The sequence below is a fragment of the Sorex fumeus genome, unplaced genomic scaffold, assembly GCF_029834395.1.
Source record: "Sorex fumeus unplaced genomic scaffold, SorFum_2.1 ptg000026l, whole genome shotgun sequence".
NCBI classification, from domain to species: Eukaryota; Metazoa; Chordata; class Mammalia; order Eulipotyphla; family Soricidae; genus Sorex; species Sorex fumeus.
In genome coordinates, this window is record NW_026606083.1 from 7610591 (window position 1) to 7622903 (window position 12313).

The 12313-nt window shown below is 52.7% G+C and overlaps 1 protein-coding gene across 1 annotated transcript; it reads right to left on the reverse strand.

The window, feature by feature from the left end:
- Positions 1–450: 450 nt before the first annotated feature.
- On the reverse strand, positions 451–12286 carry ANKRD16 (ankyrin repeat domain 16). Its single transcript, XM_056114561.1, has 7 exons — positions 11943–12286; positions 9954–10174; positions 6623–6665; positions 4573–4681; positions 2947–3108; positions 1891–1969; positions 451–701 (listed from the first exon to the last, which is right to left on the reverse strand). Exons 1-7 carry the CDS (start codon positions 12248–12250, stop codon positions 466–468), a joined length of 1158 nt encoding a protein of 385 aa, XP_055970536.1. The 5' UTR covers positions 12251–12286; the 3' UTR covers positions 451–465.
- Positions 12287–12313: the final 27 nt, after the last annotated feature.

Here is a 12313-nt window from a genome sequence, read left to right on the forward strand (position 1 = left end):
GGTGCCGCCCAAAAGAGAAAAAAAAGGAAAGGTGCACAGGTGAAGGGTTGGGTGTTGAAACATTGTATGACTGTGAAACACAATTATCAACAACTTTGTAACTGTGTATCTCATTGTAAAACCAAATCATCAACAACTTTGTAACTGTATCTCACTGTAATTCAGTAACAAAAAGTAGAAAGTAAAAAGCCTGTAATGAGTAGAAGTATTTCCTTCCTTTCTACAGAGCTCAGTTATTCCACTGTAGGGCCAAGAAAAAATAAAATATATGTCTTAGAGTTCAAGCTAATTGTAACTTGTTGCATTTTGACTACCATGGTCATACTATGTATTTATTATATAACATCTCACATAAATATGAATCCTCCATCATGGACATACAGGAGCCATGTTCCCGAGAGCTCCCTCACGCTGGACCCGTCCATATCCCCTAATTCCACGCTAGGGGAAGAAACAAAATGCAGGTCACGGGAGCACGACTGGGCCCCACGCCTCCTGTGCCCACTGGGCAGCTTCTCCGGGAGCGTCCGCAGGCAGGCTGGACTCAGCCACTTCCTCCTGGTCGAAGCAGCGCAGGATGTCTGCTCTGTGTGTGAGCTGCTGAGCCAGGGCGCCCTCTCCATCTCGACTGTCCCGCAGGCCGGCCCGCAGGAGGAAGTCCACACAGGCCCTGTGCTGCCCCGCACAGGCCAGGTGCAGGGCTGGGGGAAAAGAACAGGGACTCAGCTCTCCAGTGCTCCCGGGGACCATTCAATGCCTGCCTGCCTTCCACTCAGTAGTGAGCCCCAGGACTTGGCAAGGATGGGCCCAAACGCTTCCTTCGTGCTGGGCGGGATGCCCCGTTTTTTTTTTTTTTTTCTTTTTGGACTACACCCAGCAATGCTCAGGGTTACTCCTGGTTCTGTACTCGGGAATCACTCCTGGCGGTGCTTGGGGGACCATATGGGATGCCGGAGATCGAACCTGGGTCGGCCTCATGCAGGGCAAATGCTCTACCTGCTATACTATTGCTCTGGCCCCGGGACTCCTTGTTCTTGGAGGCTAGTTGGGAATCAGACAGTGGGGGCCAGTTGGGCCACCCTGGAGGTACGCAGGGACCACAGGGCTCTGTTAGTGGCACTGGGGATGGGTAGGGAGCACACGGGGTGGGAGGGGCAGCAAGCAGACAAGAGGCGGGCTCCAGGCCTCTGAACGGTCCATCCAGGTCTGGAGAGCCTCAGAGAGACATAAAGTCCGAGTCTGAAGAATCACCTCCGGAAAGACCTTTCAGGATCCCAAATCAAGGACAGTGCCACGGATAGAAAAATACACATCTTGGGGCGATGTTGACCTTTTTTGGGGTTGGGATGCATTGCAGCGCTCAGGGGACCACTTGGTGCCAGTGTAGAACTCAGGCATCTGGCGAGCAGCCCGGGCCCTGCCCTTCGAACTCTCTATTGGGCTGTGTGACACTTTTATATGTTTTGGGTCTTTCCAAGGAGCCTGGGGGACATCCCTGGCAGTACCAGAGGCACCATATGTGGTCCTGGGAATCGAACCAGAACAGGAATCAGCCACAAGCAAGGCAAGTGCCTCACCTCCTGCGCCAACTCTCCAGTCCCCATAATTACACGTTTTAAATACACTCCACAGAGACAATCTGCATGGCATCTGTGTAATGCCTGGTGGGTGTTGTTGTGTACAAAACAACAGAAGCCGCACCCAACTATGGGCATCACTGTTGCCTGGTAACAATTCCCCAGCTCTGCAAACAGGAGATAATATTTTAAGGAAATGGTGCTGAGCTACTAGAGGAATGTATTAAAATTGATGTCTTGGATATGTAGGTACGAGTGTTACTCATTTTCCGTTTACTAATAATTTTTCAGGTGGATCCAAAATGAAATGTACCTGATCTACTTCTTCCATCCTTGGAGTTGAGGTCGGCTCCCAGGGATAAGAGCGTCTGAACCGTGCTCACGTGGCCTTCCTGTGTGTTGAAATAAATGTTATCACTGTGACAACAAGGGTGAGCTCGTGATGTCGTCTCCCTCCTGACATACCCCACTACCACGCTTCACAGTGGAAGGACTCTTGACATCACTCTCAAGATTCCAGAGCAAATTAAGATGCTGGCGATGTAAGGACAATGGAACAGGTTGATTTTGTAGTCCAAATCGTCTACCCTAAGAAGCAGATCTCCCTCGGGGTCAGGGTATAACTGCACTCGTCAAGAAACACAATCCCAGAATCTCCCAAGCAGACTGTAGGCTCGACTAGGGAAGACAAGGAGGCAGGACTCAGAGAGACCCACGAGGTGAGAGCAAGTCCAGCAGCAGCCCCCAGGCCTGCCTCACAGATCATGCTCTGCTCTCACCAGAGAACCTCCTTCCTGCTGTGAGGAAAGCACACAATCAGGGCTGTGCGCAGCTGAGAAAACACTTGCCTGAGTTGAACGTGGGAGAGCCTGGGGTTGCCTTTCCCTCGCACAGAGAGAGAATCCTGAAACCTACCAGGAGGAGAGAGAGCCGGAAGCCATGCTGTGGCTCTCTCCAGCCTCAGCTGATATTCTAGAGGCGGGAGGGGCACAGCATCCAGGAGTTACACAGAACACAGCTTTCTTTTGTGGCCACACCCACTGGTACTTGTGATTGCACCCAGGGATCGAGCCTGGTGGTACCTGGGGGACCGCATGGGGTGCTGGGGATTGAGTCTAGGTTGGCCACGGGCAAGGCAAGCGCCCTACCCGGTGTACAATTTTTCCAGCCCCTAAAACTTTCCCCACCCCCCTCCATTTTTTACCCACAAATACAGTCGGGCTTCCAGTCCAGTGGGCACAAGGCCTCAGACTCACAAGAGATTCCACAGCAGGTCATGGGCACTCTCTTCCATAGCACGGAGCCCGCAGGACCTGGCTGACATCACGGGAAGACCTGTCTGAGGCCTGGCTCAGGGCAGGGGACAAACCTGGGCAGCACAGTGAAGTGCCGTGAGGTGTGTGGACACGGCTCGCACGTCCACGCCGATGCCCAGCTCAGAGACCACGAATCTGATGGCTTCGCTCTGGCCCGTGACAGCTGCCCTGTGGAGGGCCTGGGCCCCCTGGCAGTCTTCAGCAGAAGCACAAGCCTGAGGCACAGGGGAGAGATGGGAAGAGAACGGGAGCAGAGGCCCGGGCCTGCCACGGCAGCGCTGCTTGGTGCTCACATGCATTTTCCTTTTCTCTTTTTCATTCGCGGGGGGTGGTGGGGGTGTGTGTGCACACCCAACGGTGCTCAGGGGTTACTCCTGGCAGTGCTTCAGGAACCATACGGGATGCTGAGGATTGAACCCGGGTCGGCTGCAGGGCTGGCAAGTGCCTACCCACTATCCTATTGCTCCTGCCTTCACATGTGTTTTTCAGAGGTGATACAAAGCTTTTGTCAGACCTTTTTTTGGGGGGGTCACGGCCTAAAGTGCTCAGTTTACTCCTGGTGGGCTTGGAGGGCAATATGGGATGCCTAGATCAAATCCAGGTCAGCTATGTGCAAGACAAACGCCCCCCCCCCCCCCCCCCCCGCTGTCCTACTGCTCAGGCCTTTTGATTTTTAAGGGCCTCTCTAGTCAAAGCAAGGATAAATGCTCGCACTCCCCAAAACCACCACCCAGGAAAAAGTTTAATCCCAGCCTATCACCCCATTAAAAATTTTGGACCTTCTGTGACATCTCAAACTCTACAACACTGATATGCTAGGAGGAGCACATCAGATTGTTTGGGATGTAAATGCAGAAGGCAACCACCAACCTTGATTAACAAACTATCGACACAGAAGGCTTAACCAGTAACATATCTTTTTTTTGCTTTTTGAGTCACACCCAGAGATGCACAGGGGTTACTCCTGGCTCTGCACTCAGGAATTACCCCTGGCAGTGCTCAAGGGACCATATGGGATGCTGGGAATCGACCCCGGGTCGGCCGTGTGCAAGGCAAACGCCCTACCCGCTGTGCTATCGCTCCAGCCCCACAAGTATCTCTTAATGGCTCCAAGGTGAGATACAACAATCTTCACTAACTTTCTTCTACAGAAAAATCTTTTTGATCATTCTGTTGGCAAATTATTTATAACAAGCAAAATAAAAAAAATTGAGGGCCAGCTATGAGGGCAGGCTTAAGGGGTAGTTGGAAAAATTGGAGACAATGGTGGAGGTAAGTTTTATGGTGATGGCATAGGCGTTAGAATATTGAATGTTGGTAACAAATCATCCTGAACAACTTTGTAAACCACAGTGTTTATACAGAGTGTAAGAGGAAAATATATATTAAAAAAAAAAGGATCAGTGGTTGGCCAATGTTGCAAAAGCCACTTCCGGAGGCATCTGCTGTCCTTTGGGCGACAGGACAACTACTAGTCACTGAATATTACTTGGCCGATGGCTTCGTCTAAACTGCCGTTTCACCCTGACGGAAATCCCAATGGAGTTGAGTTTGCCTCCTTCTTTTGGATGGGAACATGGAAGCCGACAGAAAGGCCCTGGGCCCTGTGGAGGAACAGGGCAGAGCCAATCTCTCTGCTTCCTGCTTCCTGCCAACCCGTGGCCAGACCCGTTCTCTACCTTGTGCTCCTCAAGCAGCAGCCTGGCCACGCCAATATGTCCACACTGGACAGCGTCCATGAACGGGGTGAGGCCACAGCAGTCTCTGCAGTCGGGCTCGTACTGGCACCTGGAACCCAGCCCCCGAGACACAGAATGAGCCAGGAACACGGCGTCCTGGGCACTGCAGGGGTGACATGCCTACGAGGTCATGTGAGTGTGGAGAGCCCACCCCAGCCTCACCAGAACTCATCTGCTTGGCTTCCAACTTGCTGCTTCCCATCCGGGGCCCACCACCTCAGTGTGACAGCTGCAGTGTTGGTTTGGGTGTTCTGGGTGGTTCTGTGGCACAACCCTGGACTCGGCAGTTGAGGCAACCCCACGCTGGCACCCTGCCTATCCCAGACGCACACACGCAGCTGCTGCCGGCTCTCTCCGCCTCCCCTTTCCCACTCAGGACAAACTCATTAGCTTGGTTTCTGTCCTTTTGTTGTTTTATGTTTCAGTTTGGGGGTCATACCCAGCTGTGCTCCTGCTCTGAGCTCAGGTTTGGGAACCCTATGGGGCTGGTGGCATGCAAGGCAAGTGCCTTACCGGCTGAACTATCTCTCCAACCCCGACTTCTGTCCTTCTGGCACCTACTAAACTGGGGCATTCTTCACACCCTGCGGAGATCTTTCCCTAGTAGGCCTGGCTATGGTGGCTCCTGTTCAAAACCAGATCCAAAAGCCTCGGGGCCCACCAGAGGCCCAGAAAGCATGGCCCTGCACCCCAGGCTACATGGCTCCCACCTGGAAGGCAGCTACGTTCACCACGACAGCACCAACACCACCTGCTTCTGCTTCCTGCCTGCCTCTCCCTTCTGACTTCTCTGCTGCACCACCAGGATCCAGGAGCTGCAGCCCCCTCCCAGTGTCTCTGTCCCAAGTCAGTCTCTGCAAATCCTTGGACCCAGCTTCTCCGCCCTGTCACCTCTCCACTGCAGAAGCTTCCAGATGTTTCCAGTCACCACCTCTGACAATACATCCCAACACTGCCACCAGGAGCTCCGGAAAGGCCCATTTCTTAAGCCCTGCCTGCTGCTTAAAAGCCTCCAGGGGCAGCTGACAGGTAAAGCACAGAATGGAGGGTCCTTACTCCCAGAGCCCCCGCGTCCTCTCAGCCTCAGCTGACAGGCTCCCTCCGCCCAGGCAGCTAAGCAGAGATGGAACTCACCGTCGCTTGGCACTGTGCCTCCCCCCCATCTGAATGCTACTGTTTTCTAACGTCTTGAACCCCCTACAGGCCCACTTTCAGCCTCTGCACATCCAAGGACAGCTGTCACTGGGCCGTGATGCCTCACTCTCGGCCACCTGGTCGTCCTGTCATGACTCTGCAGGCCCCATCAGCCTGTCTCCCCTGCTTGTCCATGACACCACAGGGGGAATCAGGCTGAAGATCTCCTGCTTGCAGCTAGTGTGCATTCTGGCACTGAATTTATATTAGGCACCAACTAAAGATTTATCGAATGAGCAAATCAGTGACATTCTTGCACGTTTGTTAACTAGCATTGTTTTGTAGTCTTTGAGTTATCTGCTCATTCCCTTCTTTTTTTTTTTTTTTTTTTTTTTTGCTTTTTGGGTCACACCCGGCAATGCTCAGCGGTTCCTCCTGGCTCTGCACTCAGGAAATACTCCTGGCAGTGCTCAGGGGACCATATGGGATGCTGGGAATCAAACCCAGGTTGGCCGCGTGCAAGGCAAACGCCCTACCTGCTGAGCCATCGCTCCAGCCCCCATTTCCCTCATTTTTTAAAAATTTTTGCTTTTTGGGTGACACCTGGAAATGCATAGGGGTTACTCCTGGCTCTGCACTCAGGAATTATTCCTGGCGGTGCTCGGGGGACCATATGGGATGCTGGGAATCGAAATTGGGTCGGCCGCGTGCAAGGCAAATGCCCTACCCGCTGTGCTATTGCTCCAGCCCCCCATTTTCCTCATTTCTTTCAGTAGCTGGACATCTCTTAATGGGAGACCCACATTAACCATCATAACTGGCAAGAATTTTATTCACTTTGCTATTTTGTTCTTACCTCTGAAGAAGCAGCTTTACCGCCTCTAAACGGCCATGCATTGCTGCGAGAAGAGAAGTGAGAATTAGAGCTAGAATTAGAGCTTTGGACTGCATGCGTTTGCTTTTTCCTTTTTTTTCTTTTTGAGTCACACCTGGCAAACCACAGGGGTTACTCCTGGCTCATGCACTCAGAAATTACTCCTGGCAGTTCCTCAGGGGACCCTATTGGATGCTGGGAATCGAACCCAGGTTGGCTGTGTGCAAGGCAAACACCCTACCCATTGTGCTATTGCTTCAGCCCCCCCCCCCCTTTTTTTGCTCTTTGGGTCACACCTGGTGATGCACAGGGGTTACTCCTGGCTCTGCACTCAGGAGTTAATCCTGGCGGTGCTCAGGGGACCATATGGGATGCTGGGAATCGAACCGGGGCCGGATGCGTGCAAGGCAAACGCCCTACCCGCTGTGCTATCTCTCCAGCGCCCCCCCCCCCCCTTTTTTTAAGTGTTAATTTTAGTTGGCTTTTTGGGTCACGCCCGGCAATGCTCAGGGCTTACTCCTGGCTGTGCTCGGATGACCATATGAGATGCCGGGGATAAAACCCAGGTCGGTTATGTGCAAGGCAACGGCCTCCCCGCTGTACTACTGCTCTGGCCTGTGCTTGCTTTGTTTTGGATTTTAGGATGTACTCGCCGGTGACCAGGACTTACTCCTGGTTGGGGCCAGGGACCACATGAGATCAAAACAGGTGAGCTGCAACAAGGCAAGTGCACTACCCATTGTACTGTCCCTTTGGCCCCTTTTCAGTGCATGTTTAAAGGGCTTCTTTGGTCTCAACCCTATCCTCTCAACCACAGAGTACAGGAAGAATTAATTTAGGTCTACAGATGCAGCCCTAGGGAAGAGATATTTAGCTGGACAACTGGTAAGGAGTGGGTCACTGTTGGATATTGATTCTCAGCGTTTTAGGCATTATCAGTAAATTGCCCCTCCCCCAAGCTTACAGTGCTCTTTCGAGTATCCCTAATCCCTTGAGTTTATCTTTAACTTTATCTTTGTGCTTTACCTCTCATTGTTATATCCCCCAAGTCGGTCTTGGTTACTTATAAGCCAGAACTTCTGGCAATTCTAGACTTTGTATCTAGAGTAAAATACTTGCTTTTTTATTTCCCCTATAGCTTTTTCATATTTTACTATAGAGCAATATTCTTTGCTTAACCACAGAAAGACCATTAACGCTGTGCTCCTAATATTTGGGAGTTGGTTGACTCTGAAATGTATATACTCTTGAGCATCTGTCACAATTACTTAATACTCAGGCTCTGATTGCCGTAGTTCTAATACCCTGCAAAGGGAGGTCCCGCTGTGGAACTGGGATAGACTGGGGGTGAGCAGCAAAGCTATTCTGGCATTGAAATGGGACAGTCTAGAAAGCATAAAAGCATGGTCTTGATACAAGTCATTATGACTTAACAGACAGGACCGCATGGGGAAGGGCAAGGTGGACCAGCCTGAGGACTTATTCTGGGATTTAAGGTAAAATCCTTGCTTACCCTCAGAGCCCAGAGAACTAAGTTTTGGAACCTACATGTCTTATGGTGTTTACCCAAAAAACTGCAAGTATGACTAAGAAGTGAACTTAATTGTTTAATACGTACAACTAAAGGGAAAGAGAAAAGCAAGATGTCCCTGGGAGGCAGGGTGTCTCCTTGAGTTAAACCCCCTCCCCCCAAGGGAATTGCCTCCAACAAAACACACTCTGTAAATGATCAATCACACCTACGTGCAGTCCTGTACCTCGAACCCCCTCAGATGTTCTATAAGTATGCTGCATAAATGGGCCATTCTGACCATCTAGCTGTGAGTCCCCCATCTCTTTGTTCCTCTGCTGGAGAAGCCTGGGGAGGTGGTTGCATACCCACACTTACAACTCACAGGTCACAGCCAGCCCTTGATTGTCTTTATGTGCAATTTCACAGAAAACTCAGTTTTCATCTCCTCACTCTCCTGTTGCAAATCAGTAGGGCCAGTCATTTCTGTTGTTGTTGTTCTGTTTTGCTTTTGTGCCACACCTAACAGTGCCCAGGGCTTAACTCCTGGCTCTGCACTCAAGGGCTTGGGAACTGTATGTGGTGCCAGGGATTGAACCCAGGTTAGACATGTGCAAGGCAAGCGTCTTACCCTGCTAAACTATCGCTCCAGTTGGTTTTTGCTCAGGAAACGCAAAACATTTGAGCAGCAACCCAAAACAAACAGCCATGGATTCCATTCTCCCTCGAAAACAGCCCCTGCTCCAAGGAAAGACTCGATTGTGATCTTGCTGTTCCAGTAAAAGCTTGCTCCTGGCTGTTGGTGTGTGAGGAGCTGCTCGGACAGTGCCAGAGCCGCCCCCTGCTCACCCGTTGTATTCCACAGGACTCTATGGTCCCCAACTGCACTGAAGCCAGAGCACTGTGCACGTATTACCTGGGCCATACCTGGTTACAGGTGTTTTCTAGAGAGCCAATGAAAGCGTGGCACTGTCGGGCTGGAGCAGGGTTCAAGTTCTGGCATCCCGTGTGGTCCATGGTGCCCGGCCAGGAGTGACTCTGAGTGCAGAGCCAGGAGTAAGCCCTGAGCAGCGCTGGACGAGGCCCCAAAGCAACAATAACAACAACAAAAAAGTCCGGTACTCAATTCAACTTACTCTCAAAATGATTACAGAGGATTTTCCATCTTTCTTCACCTAGACCAATCTCCTTCATTTTCATTTTATCTTAGGTCATGGGACCTTTACTTTTTCCTAGCTTTAAATAATCTACAAAAAAGATAATTTGCAATTGATGAAAACTACTCCACACAAACTGAAGCTGTCCTTGACATTTACACCTGAGCCGATCCCAAAGACAAGTGAAGCGCACTTCAGCCCTCTCTCTACTTAAGACATGCTGTCTTAGACGCTGGGAGTGCTGAGGGCATCTGGGAATATCATCGTTTTCCTTCTGCTGCTAATGATCCCCATAAAAAGAAGAGAAGAGAGGGATCAACACAATGGCAGCAGTCAGGGACTCGGTGCTGCTCCACGTCAAGTGCTTGGGGGCTCAGAGTCCTGTGCCCACACCCCTCAGAAACCCCTGGGTCACAGGCACCTTTCCCATGGTTATTCTAGCTTGCCAGGGACTGAGCCCATCCTCCAGGCTTGCAGAGAATTAACTCCTGGCAGCAGCTTGGCGTGGAACTGGCCAGGGGAGGGAAAGGCCAGCAGAGATGAGCACCTGAGTGCCGGGGCCACCACCTCTGGAAACTGTCGGGCAAACCAGCGAAGGCCAGCTGTCTCCCAGACCCCCTCCCCATGGGATCGCCACTAGCCATACCCGCAGTGTGCAGCGGTGTCCTTTGAATCTTACTCTCCGTCTTCCAGGCGCTGGGGCAAACGTTGAGCAAGTACTGGAGGATCCGTGGGTCTCCCTCCCGGCTGGCGATGTGGAAACTGTTCCAGCCGTCCTTGTTCTTTAGCAGAGGGTCCGCGCCATTCTCCACAAGCTCCTGGATCACCTCGAGGTTCCTCTTGGCGCACGCCAGCATCAGAGGGGTCCTAAGTGCGAGTAGGACAAGCTGCAGAGGGAAGGGCTCGGCCTCTGGGCAAACGCGCAACTTCTGTAGAGGAAAGGCCTCAGGGTCTCTGGAATCTGGGGAGCGGGACGATCTGACTGGTCAGCTGTCCACCTGCCCGGCGCCCCTCAAGAGAAACAAGCAGAAGCAGGGTGAGGAAGGTGCTTGCCACTTGGAGGCAAAGCAGCCTCTGAACTCATGTCTAGCATGGCGGTGAACTGGGACAGAGGCCATCTAAGCCTCAGATTTGTCCTGAGTAACATTTTGCATAAAATCTGCTGGATTTGGGAGCCCGAGCAATAGTACATCAGGTACGACGCTTGCCTTATAAGCGGCCTACTCAGGTTCGATTCCCGGCATCCCATATGGTCCCCCAAGCACTGCCAGGAGTTAATTCCTGAGTGCAGAGCCAGGAGTAACCCCTGAGCATCACTGGGTGTGGCCCAAACACCCTTCTCCCCCACAAAAAAAAAAATCTGCTGGATTTGTCCCCTTGGCTTTGACCAGTAACCCTCTGTGAACTGAAACAAAGTATAAGAGGATTTCTGACATGGCCTGCAATCAGTTCAGTGGTGAAGTCAATGAAGCCTCGAGGCTACAGCCAGGTTCTTGGCTTGCTGGGTACTCAATTATTTATAAGAGCACAAATTCTTTCTGTTTTGGAGTCACACCTGGCGCTGCTCAGGGATCACTCTGGTGGAGCTCGAGGAACCATATAGGGCGCCAGGGTCACACCTAGTTCAGCTGCATGCAAGGAAATGCCCTCCCGGCTGTGCTACCAGTAAGACCCTATAGGAGCACAAGTTTCATCTGTCTCAAGGGGGGCAGCACTAGCATCGTGGAGGTGATCCTTGGGTGATCCACTTCATCCCCACTGGCTCCTGGTTTCTAAGAAACGAGGGGCTTACAGGACCTGAAGCACAAGAGCTGTGTGTGGTTCCTGGCTGGGCTGTGGGGATGGCCTTGGCGCCTGAGCCCCATGACACTTGCCAGGCAAATGTTGCGTAGGATTTGTCTTGAAACATCATTCACATTATAGCACGCGCACGTGTGTGTGTGTGTGTGTGTGTGTGTGTGTGTGTGTGAATTTTTGGTAATGCAGCAGTGACAGTGGGAGAGAAACTGGGGGAGAAACCTTGGGTGAATGAGGTCTAGACTCTTCCGGAAGGGCTTCAAAAGGAAATGAATCTTGAGCCAGGCCTTTTGATTGGAAAAGAAGGGAAGAAGACAGAAGGCATTCTTGAAGTCACAAAAGTGTGAATGAGCAACAATGTTGGAGACACAACCTCCCAGAAACATAATCTAACTATGGGTCGGTTATTGCCTTGTTTGGGGGACACACCTGGCTGTACCTGGGGCTTACTACAGGCTCTGAACTCTGGGGACCATCTCCAGCGCCCAGTGTAAACTCGCTCCCAAATCCTCTTTCTCACGGCCCTCAAACATCATGGCGTGGCTGCTTCCTATCCAGCAGTTGCTTTTCACAGGTTGCTTTTCACAGGTCTCCGAGATGGCCTCAGTGCAACTATCTTTATTTCCTGGGGGGCCGACACCCAGTAGTTCTGGGGCTACAGGCTCAGTGCAGGACCACTGAGCTGCCTCTGGAAACCAATGCTTTGCTTCCGCTGTGGATCAGCCTTTGCAGGAGAAGCGAGCTCCGTGGGGAGGAGAGTTCTCATGCCCAAGCCCTGCACCTCCCGGTCGCTGGGTCGCGGCCCGGCCCCCCCACCCCGCCCCTGCCGCCCACCTACCAGTCGGCCCTCTTCAGGCTGTCCACGGCGGCGCCCCGGGCCAGCAGGTAGCGCACGCAGTCCCGGTGGCCCGCGGCGGCAGCCTCGTGCAGGGGCCGCTTGGAATCGCGGTCGGCGGCCTCGATGTCCAGCCCGGCGTCCTCGGCCAGGAAGGCCAGCACGTGCAGGCGGCCGTGGCGGGCGGCGCAGTGCAGCAGGAGCGGGGCCGTCGGGGCCATGGCCACGCCCCGCAGCGCCTCCCGCAGGGCGTCCAGCCGGCCCTGCTGCACCAGGCGGCACAGGCGGCGCGCGTCCGCGGGCGCTGCCATGGTCCCGGACGGCGGACACGGCGGCCGGCCGGGTGGGCGGGGTCGGGAGAGGCGCCCGGGAGG